Consider the following 20,162-nt stretch of genomic DNA (forward strand, 5'->3'; position numbering starts at 1 on the left):
AATACTTATGTAAATGTGATATCGGTTTTTAATTTGTAATACGTTTACAAAACATTCTAAAAAACAGTTTTTGCTTTGTCATTATGTGCTATTGTGTGTAGATTGATGAAGGGGAACAATTTTATAATAAGGCTGTAACGTAACAAAATGTGGAAAAAGTCAAGAGGTCTGAATACTTTCCAAATGCACTGTATATCCAATACTTTACTTCCTTATAAGTAGTAAGTTAGTGTAAATGTTGGAACAGAGCCTGTGACACCCTAACATGAATGTGTAATGCTCAAGTCACTGAGGGCAGGACGTGTAAATGATGTGCAAAAGGAGTGGCAAAACATACAAGGACAGTTATAAAGATTGTGAAGGGTTCTAGAAGGGCTCTAGAGTAGATGGGTTGTAATAGTTCTAGAGTAGATGGGTTGTAATAGTTCTAGAGTAGATGGGTTATAATAGTTCTAGAGTAGATGGGTTGTAATAGTTCTAGAGTAGATTTTTTTTATTTATTTTATTTAACCTTTATTTAACCAGGTAGGCAAATTGAGAACACGTTCTCATTTACAATTGCGACCTGGCCAAGATAAAGCAAAGCAGTTCGACACATACAACAACACATAGTTACACATGGAGTAAAAACAAACATATAGTCAATAATACAGTGAAAAAGATAAAAAAAATAAGTCTATATACAATGTGAGCAAGTGAGGTGAGATAAGGGAGGTGAAGGCAAACAGATATATGTATAAATAAATAAAAATATAAAAAGGCCATGGAGGCGAAGTGAGTACAACACAGCAAGTAAAATAAAAACTAAAAAAAACACTGGAATGGTTGGTTTGCATTGGAAGAAAGTGCAAAGTAGAGACAGAAATAATGGGGTGCAAAGGAGCAAAATAAATTAATAAATAAATACAGTAGGTAAAGAGGTAGTTGTTTGGGCTAAATTGTAGATGGGTTATGTACAGGTGCAGTAATCTATGAGCTGCTCTGACAGCTGGTGCTTAAAGCTAGTGAGGGAGATAGGTGTTTCCAGTTTCAGAGATTTTTGTAGTTCGTTCCAGTCATTGGCAGCAGAGAACTGGAAGGAGAGGCGTCCAAAGGAAGAATTGGTTTTGGGGGTGACTAGAGAGATATACCTGCTGGAGCGCGTGCTACGGGTAGGTGCTGCTATGGTGACCAGCGAGCTGAGATAAGGGGGGACTTTACCTAGCAGGGTCTTGTAGATGACCTGGAACCAATGGGTTTGGCGACGAGTATGAAGCGAGGGCCAGCCAACGAGAGTGTACAGGTCGCAGTGGTGGGTAGTATATGGGGCTTTGGTGACAAAACGGATGGCACTGTGATAGACTGCATCCAATTTATTGAGTAGGGTTTTGGAGGCTATTTTGTAAATGACATCACCGAAGTCGAGGATTGGTAGGATGGTCAGTTTTACAAGGGTATGTTTGGCAGCATGAGTAAAGGATGCTTTGTTGCGGAATAGGAAGCCAATTCTAGATTTGACTTTGGATTGGAGATGTTTGATGTGGGTCTGGAAGGAGAGTTTACAGTCTAACCAGACACCTAGGTATTTGTAGTTGTCCACATATTCTAAGTCAGAGCCGTCCAAAGTAGTGATGTTGGACAGGCGGGCCGGAGCAGGCAGCGATCGGTTGAAGAGCATGCATTTGGTTTTACTTGTATTTAAGAGCAGTTGGAGGCCACGGAAGGAGAGTTGTATGGCATTGAAGCTCGCCTGGAGGGTTGTTAACACAGTGTCAAAAGAAGGGCCAGAAGTATACAGAATAGTGTCGTCTGCGTAGAGGTGGATCAGAGAATCACCAGCAGCAAGAGCGACATCATTGATGTAAACAGAGAAGAGAGTCGGTCCAAGAATTGAACCCTGTGGCGCCCCCATAGAGACTGCCAGAGGCCCGGACAACAGACCCTCCGATTTGACACACTGAACTCTATCAGAGAAGTAGTTGGTGAACCAGGCGAGGCAATCATTAGAGAAACCAAGGCTGTCGAGTCTGCCAATGAGGATGTGGTGATTGACAGAGTCAAAAGCCTTGGCCAGGTCAATGAATACGGCTGCACAGTATTGTTTCCTATCGATGGCGGTTACGATATCGTTTATGACCTTGAGCGTGGCTGAGGTGCACCCATGACCAGCTCTGAAACCAGATTGCATAGCGGAGAAGGTGTGGTGTGATTCGAAATGGTCGGTAATCTGTTTGTTGACTTGGCTTTCGAAGACCTTAGAAAGGCAGGGTAGGATAGATATAGGTCTGTAGCAGTTAGGGTCAAGGGTGTCCCCCCCTTTGAAGAGGGGGATAACCGCAGCTGCTTTCCAATCTTTGGGTATCTCAGACGACACGAAAGAGAGGTTGAAGAGGCTAGTAATAGGGGTGGCAACAATTTCAGCAGATAGTTTTAGAAAGAAAGGGTCCAGATTATCTAGCCCGGCTGATTTGTAAGGGTCCAGATTTTGCAGCTCATTAAGAACATCAGCTGACTGTATTTGGGAGAAAGAGAAATGGGGAAGGCTTGGGCGAGTAGCAGAGGGGAGGGCAGTGCTGTTGTCCCGGGTAGGGGTAGCCAGGTGGAAAGCATGGCCAGCCGTAGAAAAATGCTTATTGAAATTCTCAATTATAGTGGATTTGTCGGTGGTGACAGTGTTTCCTATCTTCAGGGCGGTTGGAAGCTGGGAGGAGGTGTTCTTATTCTCCATGGACTTTACGGTGTCCCAGAACTTTTTTGAATTTGTGTTGCAGGAAGCAAATTTCTGCTTGAAAAAGCTAGCCTTGGCTGTTCTAACTGCCTGTGTATATTGGTTTCTGGCTTCCCTGAAAAGTTGCATATCACGGGGGCTGTTCGATGCTAATGCAGAACGCCATAGGATGTTTTTCTGTTGGTTAAGGGCAGTCAGGTCAGGAGAGAACCAAGGGCTATATCTGTTCCTGGTTCTAAATTTCTTGAATGGGGCATGCTTATTCAAGATGGTGAGGAAGGCATTTTTTAAAAATGACCAGGCATCCTCTACTGACGGGATGAGATCAATATCCTTCCAGGATACCCCGGCCAGGTCAGTTAGGAAGGCATGCTCGCTGAAGTGTTTCAGGGAGCGTTTGACAGTGATGAGTGGAGGTCGTTTGACCGCTGACCCATTACGGATGCAGGCAATGAGGCAGTGATCGCTGAGATCTTGGTTAAAAACAGCAGAGGTGTATTTGGAGGGCAAGTTTGTTAGGATGATATCTATGAGGGTACCCGTGTTTACGGAATTGGGGTGGTACCTGGTAGGTTCATTAATAATTTGTGTGAGATTGAGGGCATCAAGCTTAGATTGTAGGGTGGCTGGGGTGTTGAGCATGTTCAAATTTAGGTCGCCTAGCAGCACGAGCTCTGAAGATAGATGGGGGGCAATCAGTTCACATATAGTGTCCAGAGCACAGCTGGGGGCAGAGGGTGGTCTATAGCAGGCGGCAACGGTGAGAGACTTGTTTTTAGAGAGGTGGATTTTTAAAAGTAGAAGTTCAAATTGTTTGGGAACAGACCTGGATAGTATAACAGAACTCTGCAGGCAGTCTTTGCAGTAGATTGCAACACCGCCCCCTTTGGCCGTTCTATCTTGTCTGAAAATATTGTAATTGGGGATAAAAATGTCTGAATTTTTGGTGGTCTTTCTAAGCCAGGATTCAGACACGGCTAATACATCCGGGTTGGTAGAGTGTGCTAAAGCAGTGAACAAAACAAACTTAGGGAGGAGGCTCCTAATGTTAACATGCATGAAGCCAAGGCTATTACGGTTACAGAAGTCATCAAAAGAGAGCGCCTGGGGAATAGGAGTGGAGCCAGGTACTGCAGGGCCTGGATTCACCTCTACATCACCAGAGGAACAGAGGAGAAGTAGGATAATAGTACGGCTAAAAGCTATGAGAATTGGTCGCCTAGAGCTACCAGAGCAGAGAGTAAAAGGAAGTTTCTGGGGGCGATAAAATAGTTTAAAGGAATAATGTACAGACAAAGGTATGGTAGGATGTGAATACAGTGGAGGTAAACCTAGGTATTGAGTGATGATGAGAGAGATCTTGTCTCTAGAAACATCATTGAAACCAGGTGATGTCATCGCATATGTGGGTGGTGGAACTGCAGGGTTGGATATGGTATAGAGAGCAGGGCTAGAATCTCTACAGTGAAATAAGCCAATAAACACTAACCAGAACAGCAATGGACAAGGCATATTTACATTAAGGAGAGGCAAGCTTAATCGAGTGATAAATAAGGGTCCAGTGAGTAGAGGTTGGTTGGGGTCGTGGCGATCCAGACAGCTGGCCGGGTATATGGCTATCGGTAGCAGCATAGGATGGAGGTCTGTTTGTAGATACCTCGTGCGTTTCCGTCGGTAGGTTCCGTGTAGTGGGGTTTTGTTCAGATAGCAGCCGATAAGACAGCTAACGATTAGCGGGCCTCAGATGAGCGTTCAGGTAACGCCGGGACGGAGGTGCCGGTTGGATAAATCCCTCGGGCAGATAACGTCGGCAGTCAGTCGTGAAGGCCCGGTGGGGTTCCGTATCTGCAGCAGCAACAAAGAAGCGGGTCCGGATGGTGATGGAACTCCTCAGCTGGCTAGCTCCAGCATGATTTGAGTTAGCTCCGGGGTCGACGTAAGCCAATAGTCACACGGTATGCAGCTAGCTAGCTGCGAAATCAAGGTGCAAAATAGAGGCTGAGGCTGCGGTTGGAATCCGGGGAAACTGAGAGAAAAAAAGTCCCGGAATGCTCCGGTCCGAGTCGCGTTGCACTAAAGTGCCGGTAGATTATCGAGCTAGAGGAATAGCTGATGACCGCAAAACGTGGGCAGCTGAAACACCAACGCTAGCCAGCAAACCGGCTAATTTCGGGGCAGCTACAGATTAGCTTCTGGCTAGCTATCGGAGTAGCTTCTGGATTAGCTTTCAGGCTAGCTTCTGAATTAGCCCCTGGCTATCTTCCACGATGGATTTTCAGATTGAGGTGAATAGTACTTATTGTAATTGGTGAAGCGGGTTGCAGGAAAGCTTTTGCAGGAAAGCTTTTGTAGTTGAGTTCTTGGATAATAAAATAAATAAAGATATGTGAAGAAAAGGTGTAAATATATATATATACAGGACACGACACGACAACACGGAAAAATACGTCTGAACTGCTAAGCTACCTTGGTGAAAGATGGGTTGTAATAGCTCTAGAGTAGATGGGTTGTAATAGGTCTAGAGTAGATGGGTTGTAATAGGTCTAGAGTAGATGGGTTGTAATAGCTCTAGAGTAGATGGGTTGTAATAGCTCTAGAGTAGATGGGTTGTAATAGCTCTAGAGTAGATGGGTTGTAATAGGTCTAGAGTAGATGGGTTGTAATAGGTCTAGAGTAGATGGGTTGTAATAGGTCTAGAGTAGATGGGTTGTAATAGTTCTAGAGTAGATGGGTTGTAATAGCTCTAGAGTAGATGGGTTGTAATAGCTCTAGAGTAGATGGGTTGTAATAGCTCTAGAGTAGATGGGTTGTAATAGTTCTAGAGTAGATGGGTTGTAATAGCTCTAGAGTAGATGGGTTGTAATAGTTCTAGAGTAGATGGGTTGTAATAGTTCTAGAGTAGATGGGTTGTAATAGTTCTAGAGTAGATGGGTTGTAATAGTTCTAGAGTAGATGGGTTGTAATAGTTCTAGAGTAGATGGGTTGTAATAGTTCTAGAGTAGATGGGTTGTAATAGTTCTAGAGTAGATGGGTTGTAATAGGTCTAGAGTAGATGGGTTGTAATAGGTCTAGAGTAGATGGGTTGTAATAGTTCTAGAGTAGATGGGTTGTAATAGCTCTAGAGTAGATGGGTTGTAATAGCTCTAGAGTAGATGGGTTGTAATAGCTCTAGAGTAGATGGGTTGTAATAGCTCTAGAGTAGATGGGTTGTAATAGCTCTAGAGTAGATGGGTTGCAATAGCTCTAGAGTAGATGGGTTGCAATAGCTCTAGAGTAGATGGGTTGTAATAGCTCTAGAGTAGATGGGTTGTAATAGCTCTAGAGTAGATGGGTTGTAATAGTTCTAGAGTAGATGGGTTGTAATAGTTCTAGAGTAGATGGGTTGTAATAGTTCTAGAGTAGATGGGTTGTAATAGTTCTAGAGTAGATGGGTTGTAATAGTTCTAGAGTAGATGGGTTGTAATAGTTCTAGAGTAGATGGGTTGTAATAGCTCTAGAGTAGATGGGTTGTAATAGCTCTAGAGTAGATGGGTTGTAATAGGTCTAGAGTAGATGGGTTGTAATAGTTCTAGAGTAGATGGGTTGTAATAGCTCTAGAGTAGATGGGTTGTAATAGCTCTAGAGTAGATGGGTTGTAATAGTTCTAGAGTAGATGGGTTGTAATAGTTCTAGAGTAGATGGGTTGTAATAGTTCTAGAGTAGATGGGTTGTAATAGTTCTAGAGTAGATGGGTTGTAATAGTTCTAGAGTAGATGGGTTGTAATAGTTCTAGAGTAGATGGGTTGTAATAGTTCTAGAGTAGATGGGTTGTAATAGTTCTAGAGTAGATGGGTTGTAATAGTTCTAGAGTAGATGGGTTGTCATAGTTCTAGAGAAGATGGGTTGTCATAGTTTTAGAGAAGATGGGTTGTCATAGTAATAGAGTGGAGTGTTCTAGAGTGTTCTAGAGTGGAGTGTTCTAATGATTCTAGAATGTTTGGAGGGTTCTAGAAGGGCTCTAGAACAGAAGTTTCTGTTACGTTGCGAAGGCGGTGCTGAGGAGTCCGATGAAGGCCATGGTGGCCCCGCCCACAGCTGTCTTCCTGCAGCCGAAGTGATCGGTGAACATGGAGACCACCGGGGAACAGAAGAAGATCATGCCCATCGCCAGGGCCCCCACCCAGGCTGGAGGAAGGGAGGAGAGGGACAGGTCGGGAAGAGGTAGGGGTGGAGGGATATAGGGACAGGTCGGGAAGAGGTAGGGGTGGAGGGAGGGATATGGAAGGTAGTGAGAGATGGGATGAGGACAGCAAAAATAGTTACAATAATCCACACATTAACAGGATTATTTATATCCTCATATAACCTCTAGAATAACAGCTGATCTAGTATAATATTAACATGCTGTACCCTCCTCATATAACCTGTAGAATAACAGCTGATCTAGTATAATATTAACATGCTGTACCCTCCTCATATAACCTGTAGAATAACAGCTGATCTAGTATAATATTAACATGCTGTACCCTCCTCATATAACCTCTAGAATAACAGCTGATCTAGTATAATATTAACATGCTGTACCCTCCTCATATAACCTGTAGAATAACAGCTGATCTAGTATAATATTAACATGCTGTACCCTCCTCATATAACCTCTAGAATAACAGCTGATCTAGTATAATATTAACATGCTGTACCCTCCTCATATAACCTGTAGAATAACAGCTGATCTAGTATAATATTAACATGCTGTACCCTCCTCATATAACCTGTAGAATAACAGCTGATCTAGTATAATATTAACATGCTGTACCCTCCTTATATAACCTGTAGAATAGTTATATGTTTAAAGTACTGACTAAAGAATTCCACCCTGAAACGTAATTATTAGATTATGTGAAGTGTATTAGAATAATTAGACTATAATCCAGTAATGTATGGTTGAGACAAGTTAAGGGTGAGAAATGGGTGACTGAGAAAACACAGAGGACAATTGAACTATACATGACCTGACCTGGTTTGAACTCTGAAAAACTTACAACAGGACAGTGGCCCTGTCAAGGCCCCTCTAATCTAGGGAGGAAAGGAACGGCAAGGAACTGCCAGCTTGGTAGAATAGTGATAAACGAGGAATGTGAACTGTGGAAAAAGATACAGCCTACCTACTGTTTGTGTGTGTGTGTGTGTGTGGGAGGGGGGGGGGGGGGGTTATAAAGACTGCTCACATTTTGGTTGACTTTAGAATGTTCTCTGAACAACGAACATTTTGCGGAATCGAACATCTTTGCCTAATTATTATTAAACCCAGGGTCTTACAAATCTCAGGGATTGGTCAAAGCTTAAATGACTGTTTAGTTATCATCATTGGGATTGAAAAATATTGTGACATAATGTCAGTATGGTAACGTCAGAACAGTAGCTATGGTAACTTCGGTACAGTAGCGAATGGTAACGTCAGTATGGTAATGTCAGTACAGTAGCATACGAAACTGTCAGTACAGTAGCATATGGTAATATCAGTATGGTAACGTCAGTATGGTAACGTCAGTACGGTAGCATACGATACCGTCAGTACAGTAGCCTATGGTAATATCAGTATGGTAACGTCAGTACAGTAGCCTACGGTACCGTCAGTACAGTAACCTACGGTCCCGTCAGTACAGTAACCTACGGTACCGTCAGTACAGTAACCTACGGTAACGTCAGTACAGTAACCTACGGTCCCGTCAGTACAGTAACCTACGGTACCGTCAGTACAGTAACCCACGGTCCCATCAGTACAGTAACCTACGGTACCGTCAGTACAGTAACCTACGGTAACGTCAGTACAGTAACCTACGGTCCCGTCAGTACAGTAACCTACGGTCCCGTCAGTACAGTAACCTACGGTAACGTCAGTACAGTAACCTACGGTAACGTCAGTACAGTAACCTATGTTAATGTCAGTACAGTAACCTACGGTAATGTCAGTATGGGAACGTCAGTAATGTAGCCTATGGTAACGTCAGTATACTAATATCAGTATGGTAACATCAGTATGGTAGCGTCAGTACGGTAGCCAGCGGTACCATCAGTACGGTAGCCTATGGTAAAGTCAGCATGGTAATGTCAGTACAGTAGCAAATGGTGATGTTAGTATGGTAACGTTACTACAGTAGCCTACGGTCACGTCAATAAAGAAGCCTATGGTAAAGTCAGCATGGTAATGTCAGTACAGTAGCCATTGGCAATGTCAGAATGGTAACGTCAATACAGTAGCCTACGGTACCGTCAGTACCGTAGCCTTTGTAACGACAGTACACTAGCCTATGTAACGTCAGTATGGTAACATCAGTACAGTAGCCTATGGTAATGTCAGTACAGTAGCCTATGGTAACGTCAGTACAGTAGCCTATGGTAACGTCAGTACAGTAGCCTATGGTAACGTCAGTACAGTAGCCTATGGTAACGTCAGTACAGTAGCCTATGGTAACGTCAGTACAGTAGCCTATGGTAACGTCAGTACAGTAGCCTATGGTAACGTCAGTACAGTAGCCTATGGTAAAGTCAGTACAGTAGCCTATGGTAACGTCAGTACAGTAGCCTATGGTAACGTCAGTACAGTAGCCTATGGTAACGCCAGTACAGTAGCCTATGGTAACGCCAGTACAGTAGCCTATGCTTCAGAGAGGGGAGGAGCTGTTAGCCTAAACACACACACTGGTAAAGAATGTCAGATTGCAGGCAGACACTGTAATAAGGTTATGATTGATTTTGCAAATCAAATCAAATTTTATTTGTTACATACACATGGTTAGCAGATGTTAATGCGAGTGTAGTGAAATGCTTGTGCTTCTAGTTCCGACCATGCAATAATATCTAACAAATAATCTAACCTAACAATTTCACAACAACTACCTCATACACACAAGTGTAAAGGAATGAATAAGAATATGTACATAAAAATATATGAATAAGTGATGGCCGAACTGCATAGGCAAAATGCAGTAGATGGTATAGAGTAATGTAGGGTATGTAAACATTATAGAAAGTGGCATTGTTTAAAGTGCCTAGTGACACATTTATTACATAAATTTTTCCAATATTAAAGTTGCTAGAGTTGAGTCAGTATGTTGGCAGCAGCCCCTCAATGTTAGTGATGGCTGTTTAACAGTCTCATGGCCTTGAGATAGAAGCTGTTTTTCAGCCTCTCGGTCCCCGCTTTGATGCACTGTACTGACCTCGCCTTCTGGATGATAGCGGGGTGAACAGGCAGTGGCTCGGGTGCTTGTTGTCCTTGATGATCTTTTTGGCCTTCCCGTGACATCGGGTGGTGTAGGTGTCCTGGAGGGCAGGTAGTTTGCCCCCAGTGATGCGGTGTGCAGACCTTACTACCCTCTGGAGAGCCTTGCGGTTGTTGGCAGAGCAGTTGCCGTACCAGGCGGTGATACAGCCCGACAGGATGCCCTCGATTGTGCATCTGTAAAAAAGTTTGTGAGTGTTTTGGTGACAAGCCGAATTTCTTCAGCCTCCAGAGGTTGAAGAGGCGCTGCTGCGCCTTCTTCACCACGCTGTCTGTGTGGGTGGACCATTTCAGTTTGTCCGTGATGTGTACGCCGAGGAACTTAAAACTCCCCAACTTCCCCACTTCTGTTCTGTCGATGTGGATAGGGGGCTGCTCCCTCTGCTGTTTCCTGAAGTCCACGATCATCTCCTTTGTTTTGTTGACATTGAGTGTGAGGTTATTTTCCTGACACCACACTCCGAGGGCCCTCACCTCCTCCCTGTAGGCCGTTTCGTCGTTGTTGGTAATCAAGCCTACCACTAGCGTCGTCTGCAAACTTGAAGATTGAGTTGGAGGCGTGCATGGCCACGCAGTCATGGGTGAACAGGGAGTACAGGAGAGGGCTGAGAACGCACCCTTGTGGGGCCCCAGTGTTGAGGATCAGCGGGGTGGAGATGTTACCTACCCTCACCACCTGGGGGGCGGCCCGTCAGGAAGTCCAGGACCCAGTTGCACAGGGCGGGGTCGAGACCCAGGGTCTCGAGCTTAATGACGAGTTCGGAGGGTACTATGGCGTTAAATGCTGAGCTGTGGTTGATGAACAGCATTCTTACATAGGTATTCCTCTTGTCCAGATGGGTTAGGGTAGTGTGCAGTGTGATTGCGATTGCGTCGTCTGTGGACCTATTGGGGCGATAAGCAAATTGGAGTGGTTCTAGGGTGTCAGGTAGGGTGGAGGTGATATGGTCCTTGACTAGTCTCTCAAAGCACTTCATGATGACGGAAGTGAGTGCTACGGGGCGGTAGTCATTTAGCTCGGTTACCTTAGCTTTCTTGGGAACAGGAACAATGGTGGCCATCTTGAAGCATGTGGGAACAGCAGACTGGGATAAGAATTGATTGAATATGTCCGTAAACAAACCAGCCAGCTGGTCTGCGCATGCTCTGAGGACGCGGCTGGGGATACCATCTGGGCCTGCAGCCTTGCGAGGGTTAACACGTTTAAATGTTTTACTCACGTTGGCTGCAGTGAAGGAGATCCCGCAGGTTTTGGTAGCGGGCCGTGTCAGTGGCACTGTATTGTCCTCAAAGCGAGTAAAGAAGTTGTTTAATTTGTCTGGGAGCAAGACATCGTGGTCCGCGACGGGGCTGGTTTTTATTTTGTAGTCTGTGATTGACTGTAGACCCTGCCACATACCTCGTGTCTGATCCGTTGAATTGCGACTCTACTTTGTCTCTATACTGACGCTTAGCTTGTTTGATTGCCTTGCGGAGGGAATAGCTACACTGTTTGTATTAGGTCATGTTTCTGGTCACCTTGCCCTGATTAAAAGCAGTGGTTCGCGCTTTCAGTTTTGCGTGAATGCTGCCATCAATCCACGGTTTCTGGTTGGGGAATGTTTTAATAGACGCTGTGGGTACAACATCACCGATGCACTTGCTAATAAACTCGCTCACCGAATCAGCGTATTCGTCAATGTTGTTGTTCGACGCTATGCAGAACATATCCCAGTCCACGTGATCGAAGCAATCTTGAAGCGTGGAATCCGAAGCGTGAAATCCGATTGGTCGGACCAGCGTTGAACAGACCTGAGCAAGGGTGCTTCCCATTTTAGTTTCTGTCTATAGGCTGGGAGCAACAAAATGGAGCCGTGGTCAGCTTTTCCAAAAGGGGGGCGGGGGAGGGCTTTATATGTGTCGCGGAAGTTAGAATAATAATGATCCAGGGTTTTGCCAGCCCGGGTCGCGCAATCGATATGCTGATAAAGTTTAGGGAGCCTTGTTTTCAGATTAGCCTTGTTAAAATCCCCAGCTACAATAAATGCAGCCTCAGGATATGTGGTTTTCAGTTTACATAGAGTCAAATGAAGTTCTTTCAGGGCCGTCGATGTGTCTGCTTGGGGCGGGATATACACTACTGTGATTATGATCGAAGAGAATTCTCTTGGTAGATAATGCGGTCGGCATTTGATTGTAAGGAATTCTAGGTCAGGTGAACAAAAGGACTTGAGTTCCTGTATGGTGTTATGATCACACCACGTCTTGTTAATCATAAGGCATACACCCCCGCCCTTCTTCTTACCAGAGAGATGCTTGTTTCTGTCGGTGCGATGCGTGAAGAAACCAGGTGGCTGTACCGACTCCGAAAGCGTGTCTCGAGTGAGCCATGTTTCCGTGAAACAAAGAATGTTACAGTCTCTGATGTCTCTCTGGAAGGCAAACCTTGCTCGGATTTCGTCTACCTCACATTGGCGAGTAGTATGTTCAGGAGCGGTGCGCGATGTGCCCGTCTACGGAGCCTGACCAGAAGACCGCTCCATCTGCGGCGCCGTTGTTTTGGAACGCCGGCTGGGATCCGATTCATTGTCCTGAGTGGTGGACCAAATAGAGGATCTGCTTCGGGAAAGTCGTATTCCTGGTCGTAATGATGGTGAGTTGACGTTACTCTTATATCCAGTAGTTCCTCCCGACTGTATCTAATAAAACCTAAGATTTCCTGGGGTAACAATGTAAGAAATAACACATAAAAAACAAAATACTGCATAGTTTCCTAGGAACGCGAAGCGAGGCGGCCATCTCTGTCGCGCCGGAAGATGACTTGCTTCGTAGCATTTTTTGTGGGACTAGAAAAATGCGTGGAACGTTTAACATCGTTATTAACCGGTTCCCCTGCTTTTAAAAATAACGGTTCTGTTCCAAAACAGTATGTATCACTTTCATTCACGGTTCAGTTCTTTTTCAGTTCTTTTCCCTGAACTGGTTCACCGAACCAATTTTTGTTTGCTGTGTATACACAGTATTTACTGTGTGCGTGAGTCAACTATATGCAGTGTCACACTATAGTGAGCTTTAGAAAGAAGTTCAATGGGTGTAATGTGTTGCATAGCTTAGCTTCTGAACAAACAACAGGTCCTAGGCCTGGAGCACATGCAGAGTTACAATATAGTGGACTCAGAAACAGGTTGTTCAATGTGTCTAAATACACCATGAGGAGTGAAAATACCTTCAGCTTCTGTGCACAATTAAGTGGCCTAAAGTACATACACAGACAAACTGTTGAGGACTGGGCAAGTATTTGATTGGGTCTAAAATGCATTGGAGGGAGAGGCGGTGGACTGGACAATGGGCCCTGATCTGATTGGGATCTATTCTATTCCACAGCCTTCTGGAATGCCAAACATGCCACATTATTCCTTAAGCTGCAAGTTGTTAGAGTTTATGCTGTAGCTAGCCTCTGTTCTAATCCAGAGAGAATACAAAGGGTGAAGTATCGGAACAAGTTCATTACTCATGGGTAAATGATCATAGGCATGGTAGAGATAATGTATTGTCTTACAAAGTGAGTAGTTTTGTCCGAGCCGAAACAGTTTTTTTTCTTGTTTTGGTACAGTAACATGAGGCGGCTTGATGTATAACTAAACACCTCTGGACAGGACGCTAGTCTAACTGTAATAACAGTATCTTGTAAAATAATGGAAACAAATGACATTTATACATCAAAAACGAATCTGAAATCAAATATCCTTTTAGGAGATTATGTTTGTCAGGTCCCAGAGAACACAAATCATAAACATCGGGTTCAAAATGGGCACAGAGTGGAATATTTCTACGGCCTATAAGGATGGGAGAGACAGCATACAGGTGCCAGAGAATAGATTTCTTTCTGAAATGGACAAAATACCAATTTTAAGGATAGTTCCATCTTACTGTATTCTACTCCTATTTAAACTGACCATAATACTGTGCATAGGTATGTTATGTACAAACTAGTGTCAATGTTTCAAGCATCAAGTCTTTAAATCCTGTAAATGTGTTTCCTTCAGTCTGTAAACCAGATGAGCTATTTCTATTTCAGGACAAATCAAATGTAGTAAAATGAGCTGAGCCAGCAGGTCCAGACAGATGCAGTAAGAGGATTCTTGTTTGTTGTGCTGTAAATGAATGGCGCCAGACTGTCATGTCAGCTCTCTATTCATGTTTCAGGCCATAGGGCATCTCGAGGGCAACAACTCCCAAAATAACCCCAACATAAAATGCATTTCCGGTGGTTTGGAATAAAGACATAGCTGCGAATAGTAAATAACCGTTATGACCATGGCAGTTATTATAGACTCCAGAAAGCTACAATAACAGGACACAAACCAGCTCAATAAATCACTGACTGTCACTATTTCACTACAACCCATACCTTGTGGGTCACATGTCCTGAGTCTGTATCTCTTTCAGAAATTCCCTGGCCTGAGATCATTCACTACAAATCAAATTTGATCTTTTACATACACATGGTTAGCAGATGTTAATGCGAGTGTAGCGAAATGCTTGTGCCTCTAGTTCCGACCATGCAGTAATATCTAACAAGTAATCTAACCTAACAATTTCACAACAACTACCTCATACACACAAGTGTAAAGGAATGAATAAGAATATGTACATAAAACTATATGAATGAGTGATGGCCGAACGGCATAGGCAAGATGAAGTAGGTGGTATAGAGTACAGTATATCCAAATGAGATGAGTAATGTAGGGTATGTAAACATTATATAAAGTGGCATTGTTTAAAGTGGCTAGTGATACAGTATGAGTGATGTAATAAATGTATGTCCATCACCCTCTCCATATCTTTCCTCCCCTCACTCCTAGATTGACACCCTGTTTCTAAAATGCATCCGTTTTCCTTCCTTCTTCCCTAACCCTTCCTTCTCTCCTTTAAGTAATTAATCACTGATCATTATGCGATTTGATAAGTGAAAGCAGTCACCACCTTTCTGCTTTCGCCAAGACAACACTCTCAGATTTACAGTGGCTGCATCCCAAATGGAACACTATTCCCTATTCAGTGCACTACTTTTGACCATAACCCTATTAGCCCTGGTCTAAAGTAGTGAATCATCCAGGTAATACAGGGCCATTTGGGATGCATATTGATCTTTATTGTCATGAATGTCACCCTGGAGGCAGAACTGAACGATTTCCGCTAGATGGGCCAGCTGCAAAGTCAAAATTGTCTATATCATAAAAATTCATGACAACAAAAATGTGCTTTCTTGTTTTAATTTAAGGTTAGGGTTATCAGTGTGGTTAAGGTTAGGTTTAAAATCTGATTTGATGACTTTGTGGCTGTGTCAGCTAGTGACAACTCTGCAGAGCTGCCTCCAGGGCAAGATTCATGACAATAAATGCCAACCTGCATTTGGGATGCGAACAGTGATAACTTCAAGGAACTGGATGTTCCCTCACACCTTCCACCCCTTGTTCTCTTTTGTCATGTCCCTCCCTTACTCTTTCCACCACTCTATCCTCTACTATAAGTCCCTGACCCTTCCTTCGTTTCACTGTGATACCTCAAACACGCTCCGCAGGCACTCCTTTGTTGATAAGGATTGACTTCTTGCCCATCTGGTTCAGATCATGAAACTGTTGTTTTGATGAAATAATTTAGAGGAGGATTTCCTCCATCTTGATATGTGGCTCCTTCTACACACTTAGCCAAATGGTGTCGATACCCCCAGGTAACCTCAGGCCATCATTTGTACCTGTGTAATTACATAGTAATAATCTAAACATGTCATGACGTCTGTTTCGCAGTGATTTGGACACTTTGATCAAAACAAGCACCTCTGGGCAGCGATTAGTACTTCATTTCCCTCGTCATAGCTCTTATGGGGAGAACTAGTGTGTCTTACTGTGGATCCATTTGACTTGACCTGGGATCTCACTCCAAATCACATGTTATTAGTCACAGTGAAAAGCTTACTTAAGAGCCCCTAACCAACAATGCAGTACAAATAAGAAATAAAAGTAACAAGTAATTAAAGAGCAGCAGTAAAATAACAACAGCGAGACTACACAGAGGGATACCGGTACAGAGTCAATGTGCGGGTGCACCGGTTAGTCGAGGTAATATGTACCTGTAGGTGGTGTTATTAAAGTGACTATGCATAGATCATAACAACAGAGAGCAGCAGCGATGTAAAAGATGGGGCAGTGGGGGGCAATGCAAATAGTCTGGGTAGCCATTTGATTAGATGTTCAGGAGTCTTATGGCTTGGGGGTAGAAGCTGTTTTTCAGCCTCTTGGACCTAGACTTGGTGCTCGGTACCACTTGCCGTGCGGTAGCAGAGAGGAGAGTCTATGACTAGGGTGGCTGGAGTCTTTGACAATTTTTAGGGCCTTCCTCTGACACCACCTGGTATAGAGGTCCTGGATGGCAGGAAGCTTTGCCCAAGTGATGGACTGGGCCATACGCACTACCTGTACGCACTATCCTCTGTAGTGCCTTGGGGTCGGAGGCTGAGCAGTTGCCATAGCAGGCAGTGAAGCAACCAGTCAGGATGCTCTCTATTGTGCAGCTGTAGAACCTTTTGAGGATGAATACCCATGTCAAATCTTTTCAATCTCCTGAGGGGGAATAGGTTTTGCCCTCTTCACGACTGGACCATGTTAGTTTTTTGGTGATGTGGACACCAAGGAACTTGAAGCTCTGAACCTGCTCCACTGCAGCCCCGTCGATGAGAATGGGGCCATGCTCGGTCCTCTTTTTCCTGTAGTCCACAATCATCTCCTTAGTCTTGATCACGTGAGGGAGAGGTTGTTGTCCTGGCACCACAAGGTCAGGTCTCTGACCTACTCCCTATAGGCTGTCTCATCGTTGACCAGGCCTACCACTGTTGTGTCATCGGCAAACTTAATGATGGTGTTGGAGTCGTGCCTGGCCATGCAGTCATGAGGGAACAGGGAGCACAGGAGGGGACTGAGCACGCACCCCTGAGGGGCCCCTGTATTGAGGATCAGCGGGGCGGATGTGTTGTTGCCTACCCTTACCACCTGGGGGCGGCCCGTCAGGAAGTCCAGGATCCAGTTGCAGAGGGAGGTGTTTAGTCCCAGGGTCCTTAGCTTATTGATGAGCTTTGAGGGCACTATGGTGTTGAACGCTGAGCTGTAGTCAATGAATAGCATTCTCACATAGGTGTTCCTTTTGTCCAGGTGGGAAAGGGCAGTGTTGAGTGCAATCGAAATGGCATCTGTGGATCTGTTAGGGCGGTATGCAAATTGTAGTGGGTCTAGGGTTTCTGGGATAATGGTGTTGATGTGAGCCATGACCAGCCTTTCAAAGCTACAGACGTGAGTGCTACAGGTCGGTAGTCATTTAGGCAGGTTGCCTTTGTGTTCTTGGGCACAGGGACTATGGTGGTCTGCTTAAAACATGTTGGTATTAGACTGGGACAGTGAGAGGTTGAAAATGTCAGTGAAGACACTTGCCAGTTGGTCAGTGCATGCTCGCAGTACACTTCCAGGTAATCCGTTTGGCCCTGCGGCCTTGTGAATGTTGACCTGTCTAAAGGTCTTACTCACATCGGCTACGGAGAGCATGATCACACAGTGTTCCGGAACAGCTAGTGCTCTCATGCATGTTTCAGTGTTATTTGCCTCGAAGCGAGCATAGAAGTAGTTTAGCTCGTCTGGTAGGCTTGTGTCACTGGGCAGCTTTCAGCTGGGCTTCCCTTTGTAGTCTGTAATGGTTTGCAAGCCCTGCCACATCCGACGAGCACGACCCCATTATTTCTATCTCTACTTTGCACATTCTTCCACTGCAAATCAACCATTCCAGTGTTTTACTTGCTATATTGTATTTACTTCACCACCATGGCCTTTTTTTGCCTTTACCTCCCTTATCTCAACTCATTTGCTCACATTGTATATAGACTTATTTTTCTACTGTATTATTGACTGTATGTTTGTTTTACTCCATGTGTAACGCTGTGTCGTTGTATGTGTCGAACTGCTCTGCTTTATCTTGGCCAGGTCGAAATTGTAAATGTGAACGTGTTCTCAACTTGCCTACCTGGTTAAATAAAGGTGAAATAAAATACAAATAAATTTAAAAAATACTGTAGATCATAATACATTAGATCACATGGACAGGATGGGAACTGATCCTTGACCAGCACGCCTACTCAGACATGATTTGTGAGTACATACGGCACTGATGCAGTGAGGCAAAATAAATAAAAGGCTATTCAATCCTAAACAGATTGGAGGTGAAGATTGAGGACACAATACAACAGAGAGCCGTGGTAAAACTGACAGGCAAACAGAGGGCTTCTTTTAGTGACACACACTTGCGACTTTGTCACGTGGAAAATACATTAACAACATGAGGAGAACATAAGGACAACAACATGAGAACTGTATGTTATCCAGCTGTATGACAGAATTAGAGCCGTGACCAGAAAGTTAATGCAAGGAAACTCTGGTGCTATATGGCCTAGATATAGTCTATATATTAACTTGAAGTCTTCAGACAGATGATGATGAGACTGAAGTAGTCGCCAAAATTCTCTGACACATCACAGCAAAAATGGGTATGATCAATAATGAAAATTGTAATTTTATGTTTTACTTCAATGTCGTCTTGAGACAATGCTGAGCATGCTTCTAGTTCTGGCTATGTTTATGTGACCATTCTCGATGATCTTCAACAGTAAGCCAGCATCAGTAGGCTCATTTGAACAGGTGCAACAGTTACAGGACAGACTCACCTACTTTAAACTGCGACGTTTTGTCATTGGGGTCTGCGTGGTCTTCCACCAGCATCATGTGGAGGATACCGAAGGAGTTCTGTATCCCGAAGATGGATCCATTACACCAGGTAGCAGCAAAAACAACTAACCAGCCGACCCCGCCCTCGGGTGGGATGAACCCGGGGCTCTGCCCTGGTGCCGGGGACTGAGACTGGGAATTCGGGGACACACCGGGTTTACTATCGAGACATCCAGCCTCGATTAGCTGGATAGTGCTGTCCTCGTGTGGGATCTTGCATTCGCTATCTCCCAGGTCCTGTCCCTGGTGCCCCTTATGTGCTTGCTGATTCTCCTGGTCTTGGGGAGAACCACCGTTGTGCGCCATTACAGAGTCTGCAGTAGCCTCATCACAGTGTTCGGTCGGCGGCTCGCTGCTCAATGCTTCCTCCTCCGTCTGATTGTCTCCTATCCCGTTGACCCCCCCATCATCCTGTCCAGTATAGGGGTTACTGTTGTGTTCTGGCTGCATCGCTCATGCATCAGATAGCGACAGTATCCTACTGATTGACAAGGATTGTCTATAATAAAAACTTAGTAGGTTTCTTTCTGCTCTGCTCTTCCAAGAATAGTAGACAAAGTGAAGTCACAGCACCAATGGCAGTATCCGAAATGTCGCTATAAAATTGATTGTATGGTGAAAGGACAGGCACGTCTTATTTATCATGGTATCTGATGTCCCCGTAGCCTAGTTCTATGGGAAATGATGACGCCAGAAAATATGTAACTTTTGCTTTCCTGCTCCGTGCAAAATGTAAATCAACCTGTGAAAACGTCTGCTGCTCGCCAATCTCGTGCTCGCGCTGCACGGAGTCTCTACACTCCACATCGTGTAGCCTAATCTGTAAATAAATGAGTGCCGGCTCCTCCTCTTTCATTTGTTTAATTTTACATTGGAATATGTGGATCTCTCGGCCGGAGGCTTTCAGTATCACGGTGTCAACACAGAAAACAACCTTCATTCAAAAAGCTTGCCCCCGCCTCCACGTCCTCGTCACCAATGGCCGAGCTCAGAGACGGGTTTAAAATTCCTGCAGTATGAGATTACGAAAATACTCGAATGTCGCCCCCACCCATTCTGCTGTCTCTGACAAACACTACTCGAACTACTTTGGAAAGCGCAGCCGCAACTCAGTGAATGACGTTGATACAGTTTCTCGCGGAAGTGTCAATGTAACAATTTCTCGGCGCAACTTTGTATCCGGTGTATAGCAGCTGATTTAATTTCACTACGCCATGATGCAGCCTTCTATTTCATCAGCAAACATGCACAGTTTACATAGGCGTTTTAGACCAGGATAAAATAGCGTTTAGACGTTATTTATATCTAATGGTGAAGAACAGGCTTGTAAAGCAAGCTCTATATTTGCATTTACACAGACAGTCCCTGTTAAACTTCTTGGCGTAAC

The 20,162-nt window shown here is 44.4% G+C and overlaps 1 protein-coding gene across 1 annotated transcript in view; it reads right to left on the reverse strand.

The window, feature by feature from the left end:
* Nucleotides 1-19,911, reverse strand: part of LOC129827490 (monocarboxylate transporter 8-like) — a 41,039-nt gene extending 21,128 nt beyond the window's left edge. Inside the window, exons 1-2 of the mRNA XM_055888394.1 lie at nt 18,715-19,911; nt 6,727-6,871 (exon numbers count right to left, since the gene is read on the reverse strand). Coding sequence (XP_055744369.1) covers nt 6,727-6,871; nt 18,715-19,225 — 656 coding nt within the window. The 5' untranslated portion in view covers nt 19,226-19,911. The remainder of the gene's footprint in view (nt 1-6,726; nt 6,872-18,714) is intronic.
* Nucleotides 19,912-20,162: the final 251 nt, after the last annotated feature.

The sequence above is a fragment of the Salvelinus fontinalis genome, chromosome 29 (assembly GCF_029448725.1).
Source record: "Salvelinus fontinalis isolate EN_2023a chromosome 29, ASM2944872v1, whole genome shotgun sequence".
In the NCBI taxonomy this organism is placed as follows: Eukaryota; Metazoa; Chordata; class Actinopteri; order Salmoniformes; family Salmonidae; genus Salvelinus; species Salvelinus fontinalis.